Below are 26,315 nucleotides of genomic sequence, written 5' to 3'. Positions count from 1 at the left end.
CGGTGAGAGTCATCTGTGCTCCCCTTTTAAGAATAATTAGAATTATTAGTAGAGAAGAAATTTGATGACCACCTGGTCCAGACCCCTCACTCCACAGAGGAGGAAACTTCCCCCCAGGGGAAAGTGCTCTCCCGGTCCCGCGGCCCCTCGAGCAAGCCTTGACCACATCCACAGGCTGGGGCAGCGGGAGGCAGGCTCCCAACACTACCGCCAATACTGGCATCATTTAGTGAAAACCCGGGTTGGGCAAGACCAAGCCCCTACCAACAGTCACGTGGGGGGGGGGCTTTTATGCCCTGTTGATGGTGCTTCACGGTGGGAGTTTGTCAGCTTCTCAAGGAAGCAGAGGCCTCGCTGAAACTCAGAACCATCTTGTGAGGAGGACGTCAAGATGGTGGAAACACAGCAAAAATACATCTTCGTCTGGAACGATTCTCACAGAGTATCAACGGAACCACCTCTCAAAATCAGTTCTTCTTAAAAAGTTGCAGTCTGTATTTGGGAGGAGAAGGCACAATGTGTGAATAGAAGCTTTGGTTTATATAAAGTCTCCCATTCGCACATATTCAGGTGACTCAGGACCGAATAATTCATCACTCGATCTATTGCCTCAAGCACTTTGGATGATAGTCAAATGGTCTCACACGATCCAAGTCAAAACAACAATCCAGTTTAAAATCCATCTGTTCCATTGGCTTGAGAGCTGTGCTGATGCCAAGGGTCTGAGGACAGAAGACCACGGTGGGGACGGTGCTGTAGTCTCCAGACTCAGCCAGGTCAGTCACTGCACAAGAGAGGGTCAGAGGGCACAAATGAATCCACATCAACCTCTAGTCTTCATTTTTACCATCACAGGGGGGGGTGCATCCAATTGACATAATAGCCTTATCTTTAAGAAACACAACATATTATTCACTTAAATATTTATTGAGCATTCATGATATTTAAGACACTATTCTAGGTGCTGGGACACAAAACTGAACAAAGATAAAAAATCCCTGCCCCTGTGGAGCTTACATTCTAGTCAGAGACTGGGAGGTGAAGGCAGACACAGTATAGATGTAAGAAAACTAAATACATAACAGGCAGACCTCAGAAATGCTGTGCGCTCGGTTCCAGACCACCACGATAAAGCGAGGATCACAATGAAGCAAGTCACGCGAATTTTCTGGTTTCTAGTGTGTATCAAAGTTATGTCCACACTATACAGTCATCTGTTACGTGCGCAATAGCGTCATGTCTAAAAAAAGCATGTGCCTTAATTTAAAAACTCCTTTATTGCTAAAAAATGCTAACCATCATCTGAGCCGTCAACGAGTTGTAATCTCTTTGCTGGTGGAGGGTTTGAATTATTGTGAGAATTATCAAAATGTGACGCAGAGTCACATGAGGGTCGGGTCTGGCAGAACTAAAAATTCTGCCAGCATTTGTTCAATACCCAAGTTCTGCGCCCACTAATAGCATCTGAATTTCAGAACTGAAAGGCATTTCAAGTGATGTCGAGCAAGGCCAGTTCCAGAAGCCACTGCAGCTCTGCCCCTGTGATTAAACCTTGACACCTGGGCCAAAAAAGTGACTTAAAAAATAACAAGTAAAATTAAAATACGGATGCTTGTGCAGTACAGTACTACTATGTGACAAGCCCTGTTTAAGTACTTAATACACTTTGACTCATTTAAAAAAAAAAAAAAGCCCTTTTCTTACAGAAACAGTTAGAGAGCGAGAGCAGTGTAAACCCCCCCACCCCCAGGGCTCAGCTTTAACAGCTACTAACCTCCTGCTGTCCTTGCTTCTCTACCACTGTCCTTTAGGGACCGCTTAAGGACGGAGAATTTTGACACAAGCCCTCGCACCCATTCATCTCACCCAGCAGGACCCAGCCCCGGCTCTGAGGGAACAGGTCAGAATGGAACAATACCACTGCCATGTCCAGCAGGATCAACAAGTCCTGAGTGTCATCCAATACCTATTCCATTTTTAGTTCTCCCTGTTTGTCTAAAAAGAGACCCTCCCAAAAGCCCATCTTTTCACAACAGGTTTGACCTATCAGGGCCCCGGCGAAGTCCGCGGCACTGGAGTCTCTGCCCTGGGACCTCTTTCCCTAATACCTCGCCCTCCTCTGTTGTCTCCTTTATTCTGAATGCAGCTGACTGGCCTGCCAGCACCACTTACCGCACTCCCACGAGCTGTGGGTTTCCTGCGAACTGTGATTACGTCCAGAGGCTTCAGAGGTTGAGGTTCAATGTTTTTGGGGGGAGACAAGAGACTTTATAGGTGGTTCTGTTTTTTTTTTTACATCACACAGGGACACCCAAGCGTTTGGCTGTCCCCCTTGTAGTGACAGCATTGGCTTCAGCTCAGCTACCAAGCCTGATAGGCCCCATCGACCAAGCTCCCCGGCTCTCCACAGCGTCCTTCACACTAGCCCCACAGAAGGCACCACTCTCGTCCCCGTGGTCCTCCAGGCACTCGCCTGCTTACTGAGGTCAGCTTCCAAGACCCCACAATGAGGCCCGCACCTGGGGTCAAACAGACACCTTCCGCCTCACTCCTCAGACACTCCCCTGGTGCCATCTGGAACCACACCTGGTCAGACACCAGCCAAAGCCTCATCTCCTTGACTTCCACTCCGAGGCCTTCCTTACCCTTTCCCCATTAAACTCCGGCTCTGCCGAGGGCACCCCCATCATCAGACACCACTCACTGCCCTCCGTGTTGCAGGCATCCCTTCCTCTCCCCCAGCCCACTGAAGACTGAAGCATGTCTCTCACCAACACTCGAAAACTGGGCCTGTCCTAACACGAATGGTCCTTCCAAAACCCTGGCCTCAGTTCCTGGACCTGCCAGCCTTCCCGGCTTCCGTCCGCGCCCCCTGCAACACCCCTGCCCACGGCTGCACCTTCTATGCTACCAACAAGGGCAACTCTGCACAAGCACAGCTTCCAAAGTCCTGCCCCATCACCCCGTCACGCCATCCTCTGACCCCCACCCCATCTGAACTCTGGCTTGCATGCTCAAGCATTCTAACTCTAACAATTCGTTGGCCCCAAGGACCTATCACTTTTTCACTAACAAATTTAGGACTCATGACAGCTCTACAGAAACTTTGCAAAGGCTAAAATTTCACCCAAAGATGATAAAGCTGCTCGGCCTTAGAGCCATGAAGAGGCATTGCCGAGAGACGTGGAAACCTCTCAGACATGGAGAAACAGCTGTGCTCCCACTTGGGTGGCGCCTTTACCGTTCTGGGGAAAAAATTAGAGGAAAAAGGTTGTGTGGGTGTGCGGCTGCTCTCAACAGTATGAGGGCCACCTCCTCACAACCAGGGACTGGCAGCCATCAAAGCAGGATGTGGAGTGACACAGAAAATGAAGGAAAGCTGAAAACCAAAGCCAAAACTTCCATGCTGCAAGCCTGGATTCTCCAGATTCAGAGGTTCCCACGACACGCTCACCGGGGACTGAGGTCTCTGGAGAACACAGAAGCAGGAAAGGCATCTTTTCCTTTAGAAACTAGCTTCGAGGATTTGAGCCCCGACATTGCAATCTCCCCCGGAACATTTATAAAAGCCCTTATGTCCAGGGCGACACAAACCCAAAGGATGCGGAAGCTAAAGACGCCAACCAAAACGAACGGGAGGCGACAACCTTATCTCCATTCGTGACACAGGATGTGGGATCTCTTGCTCTGTGGTCACCGATGGTTGAAAATCTCACCCGTTTTACGTGGGCACGGGAAACCTTCGCAGGAAGAGTGCTCTAAGGACTAGAACTCCCTTCGGCCGCTGATTCATGCAACTCTTTCACCATCAAAAAGTAAACCCCAGAAGTCAAAGCAAAGTGTGATCATTACTTACTATGTGCAGAAAAAACTAATAATCAGAAAACCCGCAAGCTCTTGAAAATGAGAAGGATTTTTAGAAATGTCATCATTCAGAGACCATGACACTTGAGATGCCCTTAAACTGAATTTTTACCAGCCTCCAGCAGAACTTTTTCAATGCTTCATTTGCTGAGCCGAAAGGTTAATGAAATCATGGCCACAAAACAGGACAGACCCATAACCAAGAAACAGTGAGCCGCTTGCACCGAATTCAACAGAAACTCCTGAAAAGGAGAGATCTTCTCAAACAAGTCTTGGTGTCAAATGACAGAGTTCTGCCACCTCTCGAGTCCACCTTCATCCAGTTAACAGAGAAAGCTGAAGAAAACTTGATGCCAGCCCCGAACATGGATGTATGTTTGACCAGACCCAGACAAGCAGCTGCACGGTTCCTTCTCTTCACTCTAAGACCAGCTTCTGGGCCAGAACAGAAAGTTCTGTTTCCTAAACTGCTTCATCCAAGGAAAAATAAGAACCAGAGCAGCATACAAAATCGCCGTGACTTCCTGCTTCAAAGAAATTACCCAGATTTCTCACAATCAACTTTTAGAAACCCCTGCATTATCTGAAGGGACTGGAAAATTAACAAAATATGACAGAAAATAAGATACACTGACAACCAGCAAAATGATGTCCCAAAGACATCTCGGGACAAGAGACCCAAAACTCACCTCTCCAAATGAAAAGTCAACTGAACAATCAACAATCTGGAGACACGAAGAATTCTAAATTCTACTGCAGTCGAAGCCAGCAAGTTGCCCTGTAAGTCTGACTAAGAACAGGCTCCTTCTCCAGGCCTCTTGGTGAGAAAGAAACAAGGGAAACAGTTTCGGAGAAGTCTGGCAAGAATCCTGCCGGTGGTTCTTACCCAGATGGGGATGACGGCCCAGAACCCAAGTGGGGAAATGGCCACATCAGCCAAGCTGTCAGCAGAGCACTCCTCAAATCACACTCCCCCTGCAGTCCCAAATCTCGGCATTTCACGAGCCACTTCCTCATGAGAATGAGATGTCCCTCCGGCCCTGCCCAGACTCCTTTCTGCTGAGTGAAACTGATCCCGAACCTACAACTGCAGTAGAGTCACCGACGACGGCGCTGAGCCTGACCAGTGATTCAAACACACCTGGTCAGAAAGGAAGCCCCGACAAATGCAAGAACCAGAGGGTCTGCAAGATGAAACCCCCGAAGGTGTCCTGGACCCATCCGTCTGTGTTTGCTTTCTCTCTGGCTGTGTTAATTGCAGACTATTTTAGAGAGGTTGCCATTGTGTGTTTCACTGAAACTATATTTCGTATTTTGAAATTTTTTAAAGTCAGGAAGAGAGGACATTATGAACATGATAAATCTGACTTAAAATCTTAAAACCTCAGCTGACCACCCCTCCTTCAATAACCCACCAATTCTCAAACAAGCAGGTGTAAGCTCCAGTTTAAAGAAAACTACGTTTACTTATAGAAATCGCTTCTGATTCAAGTGCTGAAACTGGCATTTCTAATATAAAGTATATGGTTAAAGAAGTCTTTTTTAAGCTAAATTGACCATTTCTTTCAATCTGCACTTTATTGCAACATCAGCTTTTGTCTCAACCTCCTGCCCCCAAACCTGCCCCACCCGCATTCCTCCCTCTACCCAGTAAGAGGCAGCAGCAACAGCCTCTACCAGTGGCTGGGGTCAGAGAGCCTGAAGCCACCCTGCATTCTCAACACTCCTCCAGTGTCCTCGGCACACCCAGTTCCACCTGTTCCCCATGTCTACTGCTACCATCCTAGACGAAGCCACCAGCATCCCTCAAGGGGGTTACCGCAATAAAACCCCAACTGGGCCCTGATCCCTGCTTCCTACTCCATTATCCATGGACGTCAGTGTGACCACGGTCCTTTCAAAACAGAAGTCAGATCATATCATTCCTCTGCTCAAAACCTTCCAAGCACCTACCACCACCTGATCTCATCGGCTGTTTTCTCCCTTGGCCATGGTGCTCTAGGCTCTTGTTTCTGGGACACTGCAGGCACACTTCAGCCTCAGGGGCTTTGCACTTGCTGTTCCCTTTGCCTGGAAGGCTGTTCTCTCCTGATATGCACGTGACACATCCTTCAAGTATTTACCCACATACGGCCTCTCAATGTGGCCTGTTTTAAGGCTGCACACTCCCACCTCCCCGGGCAATCTCTCTTCTCTGCATTATTTCTCGCTCCAGAATTTATCATCTGCCTTTACATTGCTCCTTGCTTATTCTGTTTAATGTCTTTTCTTTCTATTAAAATGTAAACTACCTGAACGTAGCAACTTTTGCCTGTCTTGTTTACTGCTATACCCTCAGCACCTAAAATACTCAAGCGTTTGATGAATGAATGAACAGGCCAAATAGTTGTGAAATTGCTTACAAACCAGGAGGTCCTAGCTCAAAAAAGAATATTAAAGATGAAGTTGTAAGTGCTTTACAAACGATCATCAATGCACACAGAACAAAGCTGCAAGGACTGGTTGTATCAACAGCCAGCTGAATTCTCTTATAAGTGAAATACCCTTTTGCAGAAACCACAGCCTCACGAGTGGTTTCAGACGGGGCTTCGGCCTGCACAAAGCAAAAACAGTTTGTCCAAAGTGCCCTTAACACTTGTATCAAAGCTACGGATGCTCAATACATTTAAATAGTTAATGGTGCTTCAAAAACCATACTGCAGCAGAAAAAAAAAATACAAAAATAAAACTGTATAAAGTTCTTCGTTAAAATAGTAGCTTAAATAAATCCTTGGTCAGTACCATACAGAGCCAGGGACTGGATCTAGACAGAAGAGCTTAGGGATTTTTACATAATTACATGAAAATACTTGAATCAGTCTTCACAGACACTGCCGGAAAAACTGGCCAGTTAAAATCAATAACCCATCCTCCAGACGCAGCTTCGTGCAGGCGGGAAAAGTGACTGGTGGAAAATTACTGCACAGAATATAGTTCTGGTTCTATTTGCCCTTTTTCATTTTGGCTGTCTTCTCCTTTCTTTTTTTCACATGTTTAGGAATTTTGTTTTTTCTTTTCTCTCTCTGGGCTTCCTTGACCATTTTTTTTCTTTCCTATAAAACAAAAACAAAAAATTTTTAAAAACCTGCAAAATTCATTCATTCAGAGTATTCATATTATTAGAAATGAATTTTAAAATATATGTAAAAAAGATAAAATTGAGTGTCACATGGAAAAATTGAGAATGATTATGGTTTTGGTGGTGGAATTTGGGGTGAAAATCGTCTTTAAAATTTCTTAACAGAAATCTGAAGACAGCCCAACAGAAATACACATGAGGAAACTGTTATTAAAGGTTTTCAACTACTTGTCCTTGAATGTTTCATATTCTAACAGAAATAAAGGTTGGAAAGACAGCAAAATATTTATTTCCAGGAGACAAAGAGAAAGCACACTAGGGAGTTGGGGAGGTCTCTCAGAAGTCTCAGAACCCACACTTTTTAAGGTTGAAAGAATTAAGCTAAAAAGAAAGAATACATTACACAGCAGTTGTGTGTCATTTAATTGGCAGTGTCTCTGATGTCCACGGCTAGGAGGGGAAGAAACAGCCTCAGATTCTGGAAACAGGAGCTGGGCCACACATCCCCCTGACATGGCTCTTCAGTATTTCACCACGGAGCAGCTCCAGCATCGCTGGTACGCCAAGTGAACGGCAGTCACTTAATCAACGGACTGCATTTGGTGCATCCTCTCTCTAGTGCCCAAGGAGCTCCCAGCAGAAGCCCAATCTCTAGACAACATCACCACTTAGGAACTGAAACCTGACCTGGGGGGACTTACTGATCAGCATGTTCAGCACCCACCACAATCTAGATACTTGAGCAAGGAGCAACGAGAGAGGTGGTGCCGCCACGCTGTTGAAGGGCAGGGAACCTGAGTTCTCGGCTAACCTTTTTATCAACTTCCAGGCCAGCGGTGGGCTTCTTGGAGCAGGCATGGTCTCCCTGCTCTTCAGAGTCTGTGTCAGGACACTCAGAGCTTCCAGCATCTTCTGAATCAGAACAAGTCTTTACCTGAGCTTGATTTTCCAGGAGTGCAGGGACCTTCAAAATATCACAGATCCGTGTTATTCTAGACCCATCAGTCATCTACTGTTATTAACTGTGTTAATGCCAGAATTCCAACTGCAGCCTTGCAGACAGACGGTGAAAAACAACACCCCGCACTGGAACATCAAAACAGTGCGATCAGTGTCAGGGAGGAAGCTTGGGGTACCATCCCAGGACGGCTCAAGGACAGACCCCAGTGCAGGAACTGGGGCTTTCCTGGGTGACCTCCAACAACAGGCCCATTCTGCCTCCTTCAGTAAATCTGGAGGACTGAGCTGGGATCTGGAAAGACGTGAAATACAGCTAGAAGTGAAAAATGAAGCTACTCAGATAACTTCACAGCTGCTTTCCTATGAATCAAATTTCAAGTAACACTTGTTCATCCAATCAAGAGGGAAGACAATATTTAAAGAAGAGAAATATTCATTTTTCCTGAGGTTTACCACTTTTTAAAGCAGCAAGAAGCATTTTTTTTTTTAAACATGAGGTTTTCTAAGAAAGAAATGAACCTTTAAAAGGCAACTGTACAAAAAGGTTTTCTAGCCAGCTGCAACAGAATCCTCCTGCTCTGGAATTCAGAGCACAACTCCCCTGCCATACCCAGAAATCCACGAAGTCCTAGAATTCTCCTAATCCACTTCTTCCCATAAAAAAGACACAGTCAATTTTCAAAACGTAAACTGTGATCCTTCATATCCAAGCCTTTGATTAAGACATTAAAAGAACTAAGAAATAAGGAGCCACCTTTGTTAATGCTTAAATTAGAATCAAGCCCTGTTGCTCTAAAACGTCAAGCAAAACAAGGTGGTTGTAAGAAAAAAAAGCACTCCAGGAAATCTCCACCATGAGACTCCGCAACTCGGGAGGCTGCCCCTCAGCCTGCACACTGGGATGAGAGCAGACCCCACTGCTGGTTTAAGCCGGTTGTAAAAGCATCAAGAAGCACGTGGTCATGGTTACTAACTTCACAAACGAAGGTGAGGACACAGACAAAAAGGATCAATGCCTCAGCTGCAACAACAGAACGATTCAGAGGCAGAGTGAAAAATAAACGTTGCATTTCCATATTTCAGTCTCCTGGTTAAAAAGGACGAACATGGAAAGGTCATTTCTGAAAATGCCCTTGGACTTTGAAAGTATTTATACCACGAATACTGTACCACTGTTAATTTAATCCTAATAACACTCTACATTAAACTTTACACCCTTTAAAAGAGCTTTACGTAAATGAACTGCAACACATTGTCTCCATACCTTCTGAACTCCTGACAAATCTTTCTTTAATCCCGTGACAGTCTGGTATAGAATCTTGTAACCAAAAAGGAAAAAAAAAACAAGAATCAACATAAAACTAAACACTGAAATCCACTGCGGTATTAAGGACGAACTGTGGGCTAAATGATACCTGGTGTGATTATCAAAAGGTGCCTGAGATTTATCTCCCAGGAACACAGGAAGTTCATAGCACGGGCTGAGTCTCACCCACCAAGCACACTAGGTGCCAGCAAACTGCGGTCCACGGGCCAAACCTGACCTGCCGCCCAATGGTCTTTACGGATAAACAGTTGCAATCAATTTGATGGTAGAAAACTCTTAAGTTTGTAAGGGGAGGGTATAGCTCAGTGATAGAGCGCATGCTTAGCATGCACAAGGTCCTGGCTTCAATCCCCAGGACCTCCACTAAAATAAATAAGCAAGTAAATAGATCAATAAACAAAAGCTAAATTACCCCCCCCGCCCCGCAAAAAAGAAGAAAACTCTAACTTTGAATCTCAACTAAATGAAGTGTTTTCTCCTCCCCCAAACAACTCCATTCTTCTCTCGTTAGTAGACCTGTATCACAAAAAGCTGTATTCAGTTATTATTAAAGTTTTTAATTTCATCAAAAATTTGGGGAAAACTTTTTCTCCTACGTAATAGCTCCAATTTTGCTTCTTTGCCTGCAAAAACCTAAAATATTTACTATCTGGCCCTTTAGCAGAATAGAATTTTCTAGACCCTGACAGATAGATGTTAATAGATTTGGTATAATAACCATTTATAGCCTAGACTTCTATATAAATCTTCCTTTTTCTGCAACTATAGTTTGTTGGACTCATTCAAGTGTGTCATTTCCTTTCATAAATACCAACGGATTCCCTTTACAACCAATGTGCATAGAGCAGGTGCTAACGCAAAGGGAATCAGCCATCTCACAGGTTAGGGGCCAACGTGTAAGACCGCAGGCTGGGGATGGGAGCTCCTTGGTACACTCGCCGGCTGAGGACAAGCCAAGCTACTCACGTTGTCTTGCTGGGCGTTCGTGGCCATGTCCTCTTCCTTCAGTTTCATCATTATGTCCATATCCCTTTCGTAATTTTTCACTTCGTTCAAGGTTCTGGGGATATAAGCTCGCTTGAACACCTAATGGACACAGAGGAAGAGTCAAGAGGAGACTTATTCACATGCACTCGGCTTCCTCCCCTGTCAAGTCACAGAGGAATTTATCGCCACCCTCCACCACGCAGGCTCACAGCTAGGCCGTCTGCACACCCTGGTGCTGTGAGTGCTGCGTGTGTGCCCGAGTCATTTGTCCCTAATGGTAAAACCCGACACGACCTACGGTTACCCTTACAGTAACACTCTCTCCCCGGTCAGCATCCCAAAAAGCCGTCCTGAGCGGGAGACAGCAGCTGCCCTCAGCAAGCACCACCTGGCCGTGCCTAACCCAGGGACGTGTTCTTGCCTGGTCTGCCCTGTGCTACGGAGAAAAAAGGCTCAGAACTGCCGGTAAGTGTAGAGTTCCTTATAGTACCATCACACCAACAGCTGTGAGAATTTAAAAATACAAAAAAAAAAAAAAAAAAAAAGCCAGAGGTTGAGTCAAGATGGCAGAGTAGAGAGACTCCCAGCTCGCCCTCTCCCACAAATACACCAAGAATTACATCTACAAACGCACGGAATCGCACAGAACACCTACTGAACTCTGCCAGAGTGTGCCTCGTTTCGAAATACAGGAGGATTCTCACAAAATTCGATGAACATCAAGTTAATACTGTACAGCACAGGGAACCATATTTAATACCTTGTAGTAACTTACAATGGTGAAAAAGAACATGAAAACGAACATATGTGTGTTCCTATATGACTGAAGTATTACACTGTACACCAGAAATTGACACATTGTAAACTGACTAGACTTCACTAAAAATATGTTTAAAAAAATTTTAAAAGCCTACTATGAATCACCTTCACAAAAAACATACTGACTCCAAAGATTTAAAAAAGGAAAACAAACTTCCTTTTTAGCGAATATAAACACTTAAAATCTACAACGGCACTGGAACCAATAATCAGCTCATTTAAAAGCTCACACCAGCAAACTGAAACAGGCTTTTCCTTCTTGAACCATATCCTCCAACAGGCTCTGTAAACATGCTCTCCACACAGGACAACGGCCTAACGGGTCACCGAGCGGAAGGAGGTAATGGGACATAAATTCTACAACTTGGCTCAGCTGAATTGTGTGCTTTGTTACGTCTCAAGGGAATATCACCATCATTTAAAAAACTTTTCTGTGAAAATCAAGCTCATGCCCTGCAGTATTAAAAAAAAAGGCCCCAAGACACAAGTGTTTCCTAAGGCTGTTAACAGACCATGAATCTCACCTCTTCATCCACGTGGTCTTGGCTGGACCTTTCTTCCCTGGTCCTTTGAGATGCTATTTCCATGGCCTTTGAAAGAAAACAAAGACCACTTTCCTTTACATTATTGCACAACAATGTTCTTAATGCCATGGAACTGTACCCTTGAAAATGGTTAAAAAGGTAAATTTTATGCTTCGTGTATTTTACCACAATTTTTAAAATTCTATGATTCAGAAAGGCCTCTGAGAAATAAGGGAAAGGAATTAATGACCAAAAGCTAACAGGTTTCCTACTAAACATTCACAAATTTGATAGTCTGTGTCTCTTGCTTGATGATTAAAGTCAAGAAACCTGGCTTTCCTTTTGGCTTTTTGTTACAGTTTGACTCTCCATCTGTGAAATCAGAAGGAAAAGGTGTCTGGAAGCTGTCACAATGAACACAAGTTACGCTGAGCCACGAGTCCCTCAGAAGCGCCACGTAACTTTGATTACTGTGTTTTCTGTTCCTCGCCCTCCTCGCCCCGCCTCACCTTGGAGAGGTAGGCGTCCAGGTTCTCGTGCGTAATTGATGGATCTGTGACAAATTCAAAGAGCTCGCGCACAGTCATCACAGCAACACCGTGCTTCAGGAAGAAATCTGTCAGAAGGAAAACAGTGACGGCCTCGCGAGGGCAAAGGTGGTTGTTCCAAACCCTTTAGAGGGAAACAAAGAGGCAAAACGCACCATTGCCCAGCAAACGGGGGTATCACTGCATCAGACCATTTAGTGCCAAGACCTTCTATCAACAGCTTAACTGAGTTCATAACAAACAGGCACGCAAGCTGGAGGAAGTCCGAGTGTCCACTCACCATTGACATTGGCACAGTCCTTCCTCAAGAACTCCAAGGCATGTGGGTGGTCATGCTCCACGGACTGAGAAACGTCGATGATGTACACGCCTCCGCCCTGGTACCTGTGGGCAGGTGCATGGGGGCCGTGAAGCAGCAGCGAGGTGCACGTTTCCACTATGCTGCTGCGAGGGCCAGGCATGCAGGGCATGGGGAGACCACTGCCTGCCTATATTTCGTGTTTTAAAAATTCTATTTTGGGGGGAGGGTATAGCTCAGCAGTAGAATGCATGCTTAGAATGTATGAGGTCCTGGGCTCAATCCCCAGTACCTCCATTAAAATAAATAAATAAACAAACCTAATTACCTCCCCCAACCAAAAAAAAAAAAAAAGCCCTAAAAAATTCTATTTTAAGAGCAAGGGAAACAAATAACTAATAAAATGAATGAGTTCCCTAGGGAAAAGAGCCACTTGGACTAACAAAAGATGAAGACTGAGAACATTTCCAAAGTCCTTTAACTCTGTTAATGATTAGAGTGGTCACTTCTGTGACTAAGGTCACCAAAGGCAAAGAACGCATCTTCCACCGTGACACTGTGGACGCCAACTATAAAACTAGAGAATTGAGCATGGCGTCTTGGATTCTTCTCAAGGACGCGAAATGACGTGCTGGACAGCACACTCACAGCATGTTAAATTCACTGAGGTCCGCGTGCACTAGCCGGGCATCCTGATACATCCTCCGCATGCACTCAATGACCTGCACGTACAGCTCCCGGGCCTTGGATTCTGATAACTGCACGTTTTTCAAGAGTGGCGCTGGCCTTGAACAAAAATACAACAGCTAAGATAATAAACTGCCCCAGAACAAGTTCTCCTGCTCGACACCCCACTGACAGCCACACTTCTCTTCCACAGCTCATCAACAGTTTGGTTCCCTACGGAGATACTATTCTCAAAACTGTCCATAAGCAGGTGCTTTCCCAGCTTACTGTATAAAACATTCCTCCAAAACAAGGTAAGCTTCGTTACTCCAATGCATTTTGAGTCTTAAAAAGGTAGAATACGTGAATAACTCTATGCACTAACACAGTGGGGAAGATTCATAAAAAATATTCCAAGATGAAAGCTCTTTAAATGGGAAATCCTCATGTATTGGAAAATTCAAAGCACTTAAAATACAATTCTGAGCGTGTAACTATTAGGTGTTCCACATACTCACATGTCATCTTTACCAATGAACCCCATGACGAGAACATGACTTCTCAGCAGGATAGGCTCTGGGCACGGGATCTCTGCGGTGTTTAGCCTGTGACATAAAAACAGATAAAAGGACACGTGAAAAGCTGAAGCAAGCCATCTAACACAACTAACCTAAAACAAACCACAGCAGCTACAGTACCCGAGACTAACACTGCTCGTAGAGAACAGCTCTGGGGCCTCTAACCTGGACTCGCTTACCCCATCCACTCTAAGACACCAGTGATTTGAAGTGTCCCCATTATGCGCCACCAAGAATGACACAGCACTGGCAGCTCAGACACGACCTCCCATGGGCTCTGACACCCAACTCAAGCCCAGAGACATTAAACTGCGGGAAAAGGGCCCCTCGGGGCTGATGAAACATGGCAGATGTGTCTGCGGTTCTCCTCTGAGCTGGTCAGTGTGAGCAGTGATTAACAGAAAGTGGATTCACAGCCAACAGCTAACAGGGCACGAGAACACTTCAGAAGGACGCTCAAAACAAGTACTTTGCTTAATTATACTAAAATAGCCAACGTGTATCACCTGTGTACAGCGCATCAAAAGTTAAAAGGTATTTGATAGAAAGAAAAAAAGAACCTTCAAATTCAAAACTTCAAATGAGGAAACCTAATCTCAGGTGCCTTTACTTGATACAAAGGTGCCAATGCAAACAGAGAACATATAAATGTGTCCAAAATTGGACTAAAGAGAAGAAAACTATGATAGTGAGGTTAGGACCTAACAAAATTGTCTAAAAACTCCAAAACCTATTAAAAAAAGACTCATCAGTCCCACTGCCTGATGGTGTCACCTCTCTACTCCTTATCACCCTCAATTCTAGATCTTTTCACCTGGCCCCCAGGGCGCTTCACATGACCCAGCTTCTCAGAGCAAATGGGAATGGTGGCAAAATGCTTCCGCGATGGGTTCACAGAACAGAGAAGAGGAGGTAGTTCCTGTTCCCCAAAAATGTGCTGCTTCTGCTTCCCTCAGCAGATCAGGGACTGAACAGCCCTGCCTGGTCCCTGGTCCCTATCTTTGGACAGAACCACCCTGGGCTGTGGTGGGAGGAAAGCGCTGAGGCCGATGTGCAGGCAGAGCACAGACAGACAGACAGACAGAGACACACACACACACACACACACACACACACACACACACACACTCAGTCACCTGATTAAGTTCCTCATTTCTTTTTCTGCCCACGTTTTCACCATCTTCCTGGGGTTGCCTTTACAGTAGCCATGACGAAATCTTGAACCAGAAAAGTGTTTGTTATTTCCATCATTCCATTATTCTAGTTTTTATTTTTTAAGATATAGAAATTAAGCCAACTTGGGGGGGGCGGGGTGGAAATCTGAGCTCACCTGAATTCCCCGCTCACATACTTGTCCCGGTCTTTGAACACCAAGATGGAAGTTTTATAAATTTTGATTGCTCTGCTCTCTCCATCTGGTGTGCTAGCATGGTACACATTGGCCTATTTTAAGTCGAAAACAAAGAAAATTAAGTTGTATTAACCACAAACAGTATTTTACTTTTCAATCTATTTGATTCTATCTTCAAAAGTTAAAAAAAAAAATCAAGTGAACTGAAATAATATGCATCAGGAACACCCTCATCCTCTGAATACACGAGTTAAAATACAAAACATCACACCAAAATACAGTAAATATACTTCCAATTTACACACACAGTAAAATTCAAGTTAAATACATGTGAGATGTGGTTTCAAACATTCCTGCAACTCAAGCATGTGGGAAATATTTGAAGACATTCTTACATCTCCTGACTTACACACTGCATTTTACTGAGAATGCTTCTCACAGAATGACTTGCTAATTCATTGAAAAACAGCAGGCCTGTCTTCTCTGTAGCCATATACAAAGGAAAAATGAGAAAGACATTTGCTGGCTAATGCAAATCGGCCTATAACCCCCTAGCCCCATCAGTAACCATGTGAGCACCGCAGCTTACTGCTGGGCACGGCTGGCTGGACTCAGCGACCCAGGGCAGTAACAGCAGTGGGGCGGCACAGTTATGTGCACAACTTCCAACCCGGCCATGTGTGTTAATAAAGTCGTTTCTAAGAAACACTGATTTAAGTACCCTGACTTGTATATGGGTTTTTTTTCCTCTTTTCTTTTCAAAGGCACAGTTTATTTACTAAGTGCCTTAGCTTCAGTCGGTACCTGAAATAAGAAAACTAACATGAACACACTCAGGCATCCAAAGAGTAAGCTCACTTCTTTCCCTGTGCTGATGCAGCCGTTGATCTCTGATATGACGCCTCTCGTCAACATCTTGAACAGGATCATCCGCGTCCTGGGATCCAGCACCTACAAGGAAGTGCAAAACACAGAAAGTCCGGAAAGGGAATACCAAATGTTTCTTACTGGAGCATTTGACAAGAAACTGTTCTGTGTGGTCCTGGTCAACTACAGGTGTTTTTATTCATTCCCATTTCTAGCAAATAAATGTGGGTGAATTTTAGTGAGTAAACGTGAGGTGAAGACCAAAAGACCCAAAGAGACGAGAAAGCAGCAAGTTCACTCAGTCGTGGAAACCAAAGGCTGCCAAATCCAAGGGAAGCAGAAATTGACTCTAGACCAACATTACCCAATAGAAATGCAACGCAAATGAGAGGAAATTTTATATTTTCCAGTCATCATTAAAGGAAGTAAAAAGAAACAGGTGAAATTTATCTTAATTTATTCTAATAAATCTAAAACACTATCATTTCAACGTGGAATCAATATGAAAAGTTATCAGGGAGAGATTTAACATTCTGTTTTTCACACGAAATCTTCAAAATCTGGTGTGGATAATTTCTAGCACCTCGCAAGTGAGACTGGCTGCATTTCACGTGCACAGTGGCCACAGCTTCGGATACACAGCTTTAAAGGAGGGGCCAGCATCCTGTAGTTAGTGAGTCAAATCAGCCACAGGCACTCCTGCAAGCTAAAGATGGTTTTTACATTTCAAATTATTGGGGGGAAAAAAAAAGAATTGTGACCCACAACAGCTAAAGTATTTATTACATTGCCTTTTAGAGAAAGAGTTCACAGACGCCTGCTGGAGATGAGTAAGTCAGGGAAAGGATCTCCTTCAAAGTCAGAGTAGTCGATCTTGAGTAAAAAGGACCCTCAGATCCTCTAACAAACAGAAGGTCATGAATTGAAGGCCTGCTCCTGTTCACGCCTGAAACCGACAAGGCCAAGCATTCACACGCAGTACCCAGGGCCCGGGCGAGGGGCTCCCCAAGGTGCGGGAGCACCCCCAGCTCCAGGCAGTGAGACGGGGAAAGAGGCCAGAACTAATCAGACCTTAGGGCCTCTCCTTCAAGGAGGTGGCAGTGGTGACACCAGAAACCAAAGGTTAATGGAAACAAAACCACCTTGGAAGACTGTAAGACCAAAAGCAAACTACAGGGCCTCACAGTCTTTAAGGCATTAGCTTGCTGTGACTCCCTTTGCCTGGCAAGGTAATAAAGCTGTTCTTTTCTAATTCTCCCAAGCAAACAAATAAAAGCAAACTACAACCACTGCAACTAGAGAAGGATGAAAGGAAAGTGAGTAAAGACGCAGTAATCGCCAACTCCTCCTCTACCGCCCAGGTAGACAGGGGGCTAGTACCGCCGGCTGAGCGGGACTCTGCATAGAGACCCGAGCGTCTGCAAAACCGCAGGCAGCCGGCTTAGGGGTGAAGGAAGAAGTAACATTCCAAAATGGCTTAAAAGCAAAATAGGGGAGATGGGATAAGCAAAACAACTTAAACCGTCTTTTTAAAATATGTATGTGTAAGACTCAAGATATATATTCTCACCCAAAATTAAATTCAAAAGAGAAAGAGAAAGGATTTCCTGCCTGAGAGATTTCAGGGTCTTTGAAAATGAAAGCTGCCTCATCTCTCTGAGCTGGACTGTGCTTTGTTTTCAATCACAAAAGACATCACACAAATAAATAAATTAGAGGACACTGACAATGCAGACCCTAGACCTGTTCCTGCCTGAGTGAAGGTGGCATTCTTCGTTGGCACAAGGGGGCTGGAGCTCAGGTTGGGTGTTACTCCCTGGGACTGAGGTGGATGGAAGGGGCGCATGTGTCTTAAACAAAGGTCTACAGGGCAAAGAGGTTACGTGTTTGTGCGTGTGTGTATGGGTGGGGAAGGGTGGTGGGCAGCGGTAGCAAAGTTCTGACTCATTTTATCACTTTCTTCACATCAAAAATCTGGGCCAGTCCTAATATCCAATCACAACCTTCTACACGTGAGAAAGTCAGGGACTGATTTTCCCCGTATTGGAATGAAGAATAAGATAAGCATAACTTCAGCAGGGAGGGTATAGCTCAGTGGTAGAGTGCATGCTTAGCATGCATAGGGTACTGGGTTCAATCCCCAGGACTGCTATTAAAAAATAAATAAACATAATCACACCGGCTCTCAAAAAAAAAAAAAAAAAAAGAGTAACTTCTAAACCAAAAAAGGGATTCTAACTGAAAATCTGAAGGCATTCTCTGTCTGTCTGTCTGTCACTCTCACACACACACATGCACTTTGTGGCAGAAACCTGACTCACCTCCTGGGAAAGCTCACAAAGTTCCCGCAGACCTTGATTAAGACAAAAGAAAAGATTCCTGGTCTTATAGTCAATTCTGCTTCCCCCTAGAAGATGAAAGCATTGCATGGTGGTTTCACAGGGACACAGCAGGAGGCGGGGCATGATTCTAATTTACCTATTAATAGCCCTATTAAAAATAAAGCAAAACGTAGATCTCTAAACTCAAAACTATAAGAAGGAGCAATTTTACAGAGGACTCATTCTAGGTGACATCAGCATTAAGCAAGAAGGATGAAAGCAAATTACAACTCAGAGTAGAAATGCTACTTTAAAACAAGAGCCTGCCACACAGTTAAGCGTACCTGCTCCACAGTTGCTCTGTCCGCCTTATCTTTGATACGATACCTAAGCAGAACCAAAAAAGTACAGGTGACATTCAAAATTCAAAGAAGCCAAAATAAAACGTTTCTAAATGTACATATCATTCCACGAAATTCCTAAGCAGGTAGTTTCTCTAATAACACATTTCATGACCTCACTGTAGTTTCATCACTCCACGAAACTTCCTTTACTTCCCCTTAATGAGTAAGTCTGTTTCCTAGGGCAAAAAGAGCTTATCTGCAGTAGGGAAAAAACAAAATTCCCTCCGTATTTCTGAGGCATTAAATAAATGGAGCAGTGGGGTAAAGTGAACCGTGCTGGGAAAAAGAAAACTCCAAGTCTGCTGATACTGTCCTTTGACCTTTAATGATTCTATGAGCACAGAAGTAAAGTCATTTATAAAGGTTGCTCCTCGGAGTCCTTTCCTACAGAGACACAAGATTTTATCATTTCAAGACAGTTACTGCGTTCTGCATTACACCCAGACTCTGATCACTTCCGCTCACACACTGATTCAGTTAGCACAATTATCTAAACTGACCCAGACATGAACACAGACAAATTCAGACAGACGCTTCAACGAAATAACAGACGGCGTTGCTCAAAAAGCTGGTATCTCCTGGGCACGGCAATAAATCAGAAGAAAACCGGTTTTTAAGTTCAGTTCTAACCCTGCTAGCTCTATGACCCCAGTGTCATTTTCTGTGATATATTGTTAATGCCTTAGAGCTATTAGCAATAGGTTAGCCAGATCTTGAGAACAGAAGTGTAAATGGAAACTTTCTCAGTTACATCACTGTTTACTTTTAAATCTGCCCTTGAATTTTTAAAAATACTTCATGGAAGGGAACAATTCTTAATAAACTCTAGAACTGGAACATTTTTACACTCTAACATTATAAACTGAAATCTATGAACACTGAGAACACATTTGTGAATTTCACAAGATTATAGTTTTAGCACAGATTTCTTAAGAAAACTCATTTAATATTTTCAACCTACAAAGGTATCGGATACCCTCATTTAAAGTTAAAAAAAAAAAAGGAATTGGTTTAGGTATACAGAGGAATATTGTCTGCAAAAGAATTATGACTAAGATGATACTTAATTTGTCTAGAATTAGTTCCTACCAGCCATGTTTTATCTTATTTATTTTTATATTATTGAAATATTACTTACATATCTGCTTCCTTTTGTCTAGACTTTTCGGTGACTTTGTTTATGACAGAATCAGTAACATTTAGTTTATCTAAAAAATACAAAAAAGTCCACAACGTAAACAACATGTAAGACAAAAAGACAACAGTTACTGAATATGGTATTTCTCTTTTCCTTCTCTATTTTCTAAACACTTTATTAAACATAGTATATATTTTAGTAATAAAAAAAGTTTTATGTTTTAAGGGCAAGTGCTAAGTTGAGCTTCCTTAATTACAAGTGTTGTCACTTTCATCACTACAGCTGTCATTTCTTTTTTTTCTTTTTAATTATATTTTTTATTGAAGTGTAGCTGATTTACAATGTTAGTTTCAGATGTACAGCAAAGTGATTCAGTTACAGATATACATACATAATACAGACATATATTTTGAGATTCTTTTCCATTACAGCTTATTACAAGAAACTGAATAAAGTTCCCTGTGCTACACAGTAGGTTACAGCTGTCATTTCTGAGCCACACAAACCTAAATCCAGAAATCCTTTGAAAATACTTTACCTGCATATGCTGAATTTCAGACAATTGTTAATACTTTGTACAACCAATATAGATAATATAACTGCCTGAACTACAAGCGTTTTTTTTTTTTTTTTTTCCTGAATTACAAGTTTAATTCTAAAAACTTCAGTTTCATTTCAAATTACAGGTCCGGGACAGGCAGTGACAGGATATGAGACGCTGCGTGAGCTTTATTAACAGTGTCCACGAGAGAAAGAGGGCCCTGCATTTTCAAGTGGCGTTCACATTCACATTCGGATTCCTTGCATTCAACAGCTCACTAAACAATTAATGCAACACACAATTTCTAGTAAAACAAAATGTAGTCCTATTCAATATTCTAGTATTTTCAATACTCTACTATGAAATAATCCTACTACAAAAGTCTGATACAAAACAGGAAACAGCAAATATAGACAACAGGTGTCAGTAATTTCATATTTCCACAACAGGAGAGAAAAGAGAGCTAAAAGGGTGTAGGCTAAAGTCTTTCTTCGAAGCCATGTTTTTAAATTACTAAGTTTTAATTTTCTCTAAACATTATTACTTAGTAACACTGAGTGTGTTCATTGCTTGATCCAATAAAATTTTCTAACACTTTGTGGGTTTTGAAGAATTTCATCATAACCCAGCAAGGAAATGTATCTTATAAACTCACCTAGATTAATTTTATTCTCAAATTTCCGTAAGACCTTGTCTGCTGGAGTAGACATTTTGGCTGAATTGCAGTTGGAAGTCTGTCGATTTGCCTGGAAGAAATGAGTTCCAGAGACTAAGGCTCTAGTTACAATTACAAGCCTAAGGTTCACCATGTTTCTTTCCTTAGTTCATAGTTCATTATTAAAGTGTCAATACTTACGGAAGTAACCTAAGGGACGGTAAGAATCAATCAAGTTTGCCCAAGAAATGTTTTTAAAGGACAAAGTTACTGACTAAGAGTCTGCATTTTTGTTTTTGCTTTTAACCCCTCTACAAGGTATTCCTCATTATTGTAAATAACAAATTAAAATTAAATACATTTTCCTAATTTGACTGGTTTATAGATTTAAAATTTGAGAATGTTCATTTACTGCCAAAGTATATAATAAAGACCTACGACCAACAGTAAACTGGTTCTAAGGATTTCACTTTGGGCCTAGCCCAAAGAGCGGGAAAGGTAAGTACAAGGCTCAGCCTTTAGACGGTGCAATGCACAAACTGAAACGACGGCAAAAAAAGAGAGGGGAGATGGTATCCAGGACCTACAGACAGAAGGAGAGAGGCCAAAAGGGCCTGTGACAACGGCCGACTCAAGCCTGTTATCTACGCATGGACTTGAGGGCCCAGTTGTCCCTTGTTTGCAGAGATCTTACAATTTTCTTCTATGAAATATAACTTAAAATACATTTTAAATTAAAATAATACATGTTCACAGTAGAAACCACAGGTAAAAATTTAATTACCTAGAAGCCCAGCACCCAAAGATGAACAGTTAACATGTAAGGACATATACCTTTTTTGCCCCAGCTTTATTAGAAGAAATTCCAGTCTGTGTTGCTCAAAGTCTCACCAATGAATCAGTGGCAGGGTTACCAAAACACGGCCACAGGTAAGTGCGAAATTTCTTCAGTTATTTCAAGAATAGGAAATTGGACTTACATACGTTATTGATTCTAGTCCATGATGTAGTTGTCTGAATTTGCAAAGCAGTCAAAGAAATATTGTTGGTTTTTCCCCCCTCCCTGTCTTTACGTTCAGGAAGATGCATCACGTGAATCCCTTGGCTCCTCACACTTAATACTTCCAGTCTGGGAAGCAGGCTCTGCGTGGCTTGGTAACTTGCGCCTGCACTTAGTGGAAGACGGCAGATCACAGACATTTCTCCACGTTAAGCCCTCCACTGCAACCTGTTTTATGGCTACATAATAGCCCACTGTGTGTAAACTCAATCAAGGCGGTTTCCAGCATCCCTCTGCTAGAAACAACACGGGGAATCCATAATTCTTGTAACTCAGTCTTGGGACACACTTAGAACTGCTGAGTCAAAGCACTTATTTTATATGGTTTTACAGCTTTTATCATGTACCAGTGTATCCTCCAAATAATTGTACCTATTTATTAACTTGACCATCAATTACATGTTGTGTTTTTGTCAGTTCATAGCTGAAAAAAAGGCATCTCTACATATTTAATCTGCTTTTCTTTAATTACTAATTAAACAGAACTTTTTCTGTTTCTTAACCATTTATAGTCAACTGCCTATTTGTCTTTTCACAGGCAGATTTTTAGGCTCATTATCTTACGACAATTTAAATGACTTTTTAAATTTATAGATCATGGAAAGCATCTACATCATAATCAGAAATATGGGAAGGAGGAAGAATGAAAATCAACTAAGGCTGGGGCTACCACAGTAAAATGTTTGAAAAAAACAAAACAAAACTTATTTTGAAGGAAAAACAAATAAAGAAAACATAATAATTAAAAAAAAAAACCCACAAAGGCTGGGGCTACAGGACAATATAACCTGCTGAAAATCTTCCAGTTACTCAATTCCAGAACCACAAAAAAGTCCTTTTAAAAAAGAAGACATAAATGAGTAACACAAAAACGTATAAAATCATTTATAAAATACCTGCGGATTCCCTGCTCCATAACACCTGGTGAGTCTTCCAGCTCCAACATCCCAGTCCCAATCATCGTCGGCGTCATAATCCTCCTCCTCCTCCTCCTCCTCTTTTATCTCACCTTCAATCAAATGCTCATTCACATTGTTTTGAAGGTCTTCAAACAGAACATCATCTTCCTTTTTGGTTGTCTTCAAGTCAACGTTTTCACTAGAAAGAACAGTGTTTCAGCATGTTTACACAAAAATTGGACTCAGATATGCATTTATTTATGATACAAGAGACTAAATCTACACCAATAAATCTGAAAGTTTCCATTATGACATCTCCCAATAAACTCAAACTGAGTACCAAGCTCTCCTGTTTTTCAGAGTTCTGTTCCAGTTGTTTTGCTTGTTCTCCAGGTCCACTAAACAAGAAGTACATCAGACTGTTAAATCCACTTGTCTTAATAAAGTTAGAATTTATATTGTTGTCTCCTCTGCTCAATGAACTGACTCTGATCAGGACACCAGACCTGACCTCCAGGAAAACCATTCACAGAGCTGCTTTAAGAGAGGCAGGAGGAAAAAAAGCTTTCTGACAAAACGTGGGAATAAGTCTAAAGCCGTATTTCGAGCCTTAAACTCAAGCTCAGTATCACTTTGCAATAAAAGGAGCTGTATCAAGACTCATGTTACACAGAACTCTTCCCCTCACCGCGTTCACGAAAGGAAGGATGGTAGGTGGGAAGCACCACAAATGAGAGAAGGCAGCTGGATATAATTAAACAGGAGAAGTGGGGGCTGTCAAACCCAGAGAACTGGCCCAGAAAAGGGAGCACAACAGGGTCTTTTTCTACCACATGAGAATTCAGACCAGTGTTACTGCATCTTCATTTTTCAAGAGAAGCCAGACTCTGGATTTTTGTGTAGAATGTCTCACTTTACTGGTATATTCAACTTTAACAAAACACTGTGCGTAACAAACAGACATGCCTGCAGGTCAGATTCAACAGAGGTAGTTCTGCCAGTTTTGACCTCTCAGGTAGAGAGAAAACAAGTACAGAAACCACATAAAACACACGATGATGTGTACTGCCAGTTTAAAAACAGCCAGACAGGAGTTTAAGTAAATGCTGATTATCAATCCTGACCTATTAATTAGCCATGGCTTAGAGGGTTCCAAATCTCTATAAATATCATTAAACCTCTGCTGTTTACTAGGATTTCATAAACACAATCCATAAATTGATCCTTTAATTGCCAATAACCTAGGTGGCAGGTCACACCTTCACTTGCACCAGGGCGACCACGGCCGGACAAGTCCTTGTTGTGGGAGGTTGCCTTGTGCCTTGTAGGATGTTCAGAAGCACCTCTGGCCCCTGCCTACCAGATGTCACTAAGGCACCACCACCCTCAGTTGTGGCAAACAAAAATGTCCCCAAAGTCCCCGAAGTGGGCAAAATCCACTGGTTGATCCTCAAAATATCCAGTGCATACTCATTACCGTTAACTATTCACCAGCCACACTGGCTGTGTTTCTTCTTCCCATTTAACTTGGTCCCTTAGAGCCTTCTGTATGCTCACCTGAAAAAACAGATCCACAACGCCCTACTCATTTCTCTGGCTAAATCCTACGTATCTGTCCAGTACTAACTTACGATCACTTGCTCAGGGAAGTATTCCTTATTCTTCACCCATTTCTCCTTTGTACTATGTAGCCAAATTTAATACAAATAATTTTTCTAATTATTTTAAATGTTTTCCCTGCGAGAGTGCAAGTTCTGTGTCATTCTGGGTAGTATCTACCAATGTATTGCGCCCAACTAACACTATATCTGACACATAGCAAGCGATCAACCTATGTTTATTGGAAAAAACCCCAACTGATTAATAAAATTTAATGTAATGAAACCTTACCGTAAACATAAAGTAAAAAACATTTTCTTGGAATTCTAAAATAAACTGTTCCATTTTGCTTTCAAGTAGGAGTGACCCGTAATTCCTTTTGCCTCCCACCCCACATCTAATCTACTGCTAATCCCTGACACTGCTACCTACAAAGCATCCCTACGATCTTATCTCCCATCATCTTTGAACTGAATTACCTTAATACTTTTGAACTGCACCCACCAAAACCACCCCCTCCATAGCAAAATGATTCCTTTAAATCATACATCAGATGATGTCACTGCCCTGTTAAAAACCCCCACAATGGGTTTCTGGAAGACCTAGAATAATGTCTCAATTCGTTACCATCACTTGTAAGGCTCAACACGCTCTTACTAACCCTTCTTCTCAACTGCCTCCAAGGTGATCTGGGCACAATGGCCTCTAGATCTTCATGTTACAGCCAAGAGGGATCTCACTGCAGGGACTTTGCACTTGCTGTTCCCTCTCCTGAACTGCTGTTCCCTCTGCTCTTCCTGAAGTTGGCTCCTTCCCTGACCATTAAGTCACTACTTACGTCTATCAAATGATTTTTACCCTGTCTGCATAGTATATAAATCATCTGTTTCTTTTTTTAAAATATCTCTATGTACTTAAATGTCTGCCCTCCCTCCCAAGTAGAAGGTAAAAACGGCAGCAGGGGCTCAGTTTGCCTTGTTCATCTCTATCTCCAGCGCCGAGGACAGAAACAGGCGCACAGTAGGTGCTCAGATATTTCTTGAACGCTAAATGAATGCTAAAGCTCAAAAACCTGTTTCCCAATCGCTCTCTCCAATTTTGCCTCTCAGTGATGCTAAGCAACCGGTGACAAGCGGCTTTCACTGACTCTGCGGTCAACTGGAGGGAAAGGCCCGGCTGGGATGAAAAAAGCAGCAATAGAATGTGAAGAGAGCCCCCGAGTGATGAATTACCAGTCTCCCCCCCAAATCATAAACAAGTGTCATCTCCCAAGGCGCGGCGGCGGAGCTGAGAGCACAACCCCAAAAGCGTCGGTGTACTCACGGCCGCCTACCTGTCGGAGGAGTCGGCGTCGTCAAACTGCCCCGGGACCACCCGACTCATCAGCAGCCGCCGGTAGTCCATGACGCAGGCGCGCAGAGCCTCAGCGCCACCGGGGGCCGCTCGCCCTGCGCTGGGGCAGGAACGGCACAGAGACGGTTCCACCCGCCGATCCAACGGCTTCTCCGCGGATGCCCGCTCGCAAAACGCTCAGAAGTCCTTGCGCCCAGAGCGCGAGCCACGTGCAGCGAGGGATCTCCAACCCCGTCACCCGGGCCCTCCCTGACCGGAAGCCTCGCCCTGATCGGAAGCGGCGCTCTCACCGGAAGCCCCGCCCCGCGCAGGGGAGAGCGCCGGAAGTTCGCGCCTCGCTGTGCGCGACCCATTGATCGGTGAGGCGTTCTTGCTGAGGCTGTTCTTGCTGAGGGTGTTCCTGCTGAGGCTCTTCCTCCCGGTCTCTTTAGTCCCTGC

At 43.3% G+C, this 26,315-nt stretch overlaps 1 protein-coding gene across 2 annotated transcripts; it reads right to left on the bottom strand.

The window, feature by feature from the left end:
• Nucleotides 1-911: 911 nt before the first annotated feature.
• RIOK1 (RIO kinase 1) lies at nucleotides 912-26,315 on the bottom strand. 2 transcript variants are annotated; one of them, XM_006181094.3, is made up of 17 exons: nucleotides 25,858-26,315; nucleotides 22,923-23,124; nucleotides 20,967-21,057; nucleotides 19,771-19,840; nucleotides 18,573-18,615; nucleotides 15,899-15,991; nucleotides 15,020-15,132; nucleotides 14,826-14,906; nucleotides 13,630-13,716; nucleotides 13,094-13,231; nucleotides 12,428-12,531; nucleotides 12,109-12,215; nucleotides 11,600-11,665; nucleotides 10,236-10,355; nucleotides 9,207-9,260; nucleotides 7,794-7,946; nucleotides 912-6,956 (listed from the first exon to the last, which is right to left on the bottom strand). In XM_006181094.3, the coding sequence occupies exons 1-17, from the start codon at nucleotides 25,926-25,928 to the stop codon at nucleotides 6,846-6,848; spliced, it is 1,704 nt and encodes a 567-aa protein (XP_006181156.1). In that variant the 5' UTR covers nucleotides 25,929-26,315; the 3' UTR covers nucleotides 912-6,845. The 2 variants fall into 2 exon arrangements, with proteins under 2 accessions (XP_006181156.1, XP_032318352.1); XM_032462461.1 differs by lacking the exon at nucleotides 9,207-9,260.

The sequence above is a fragment of the Camelus ferus genome, chromosome 20 (assembly GCF_009834535.1).
Source record: "Camelus ferus isolate YT-003-E chromosome 20, BCGSAC_Cfer_1.0, whole genome shotgun sequence".
NCBI classification, from domain to species: Eukaryota; Metazoa; Chordata; class Mammalia; order Artiodactyla; family Camelidae; genus Camelus; species Camelus ferus.
Note: the sequence above shows the minus strand (reverse complement) of the source record. Positions and strands in the feature narration are given on the sequence as shown.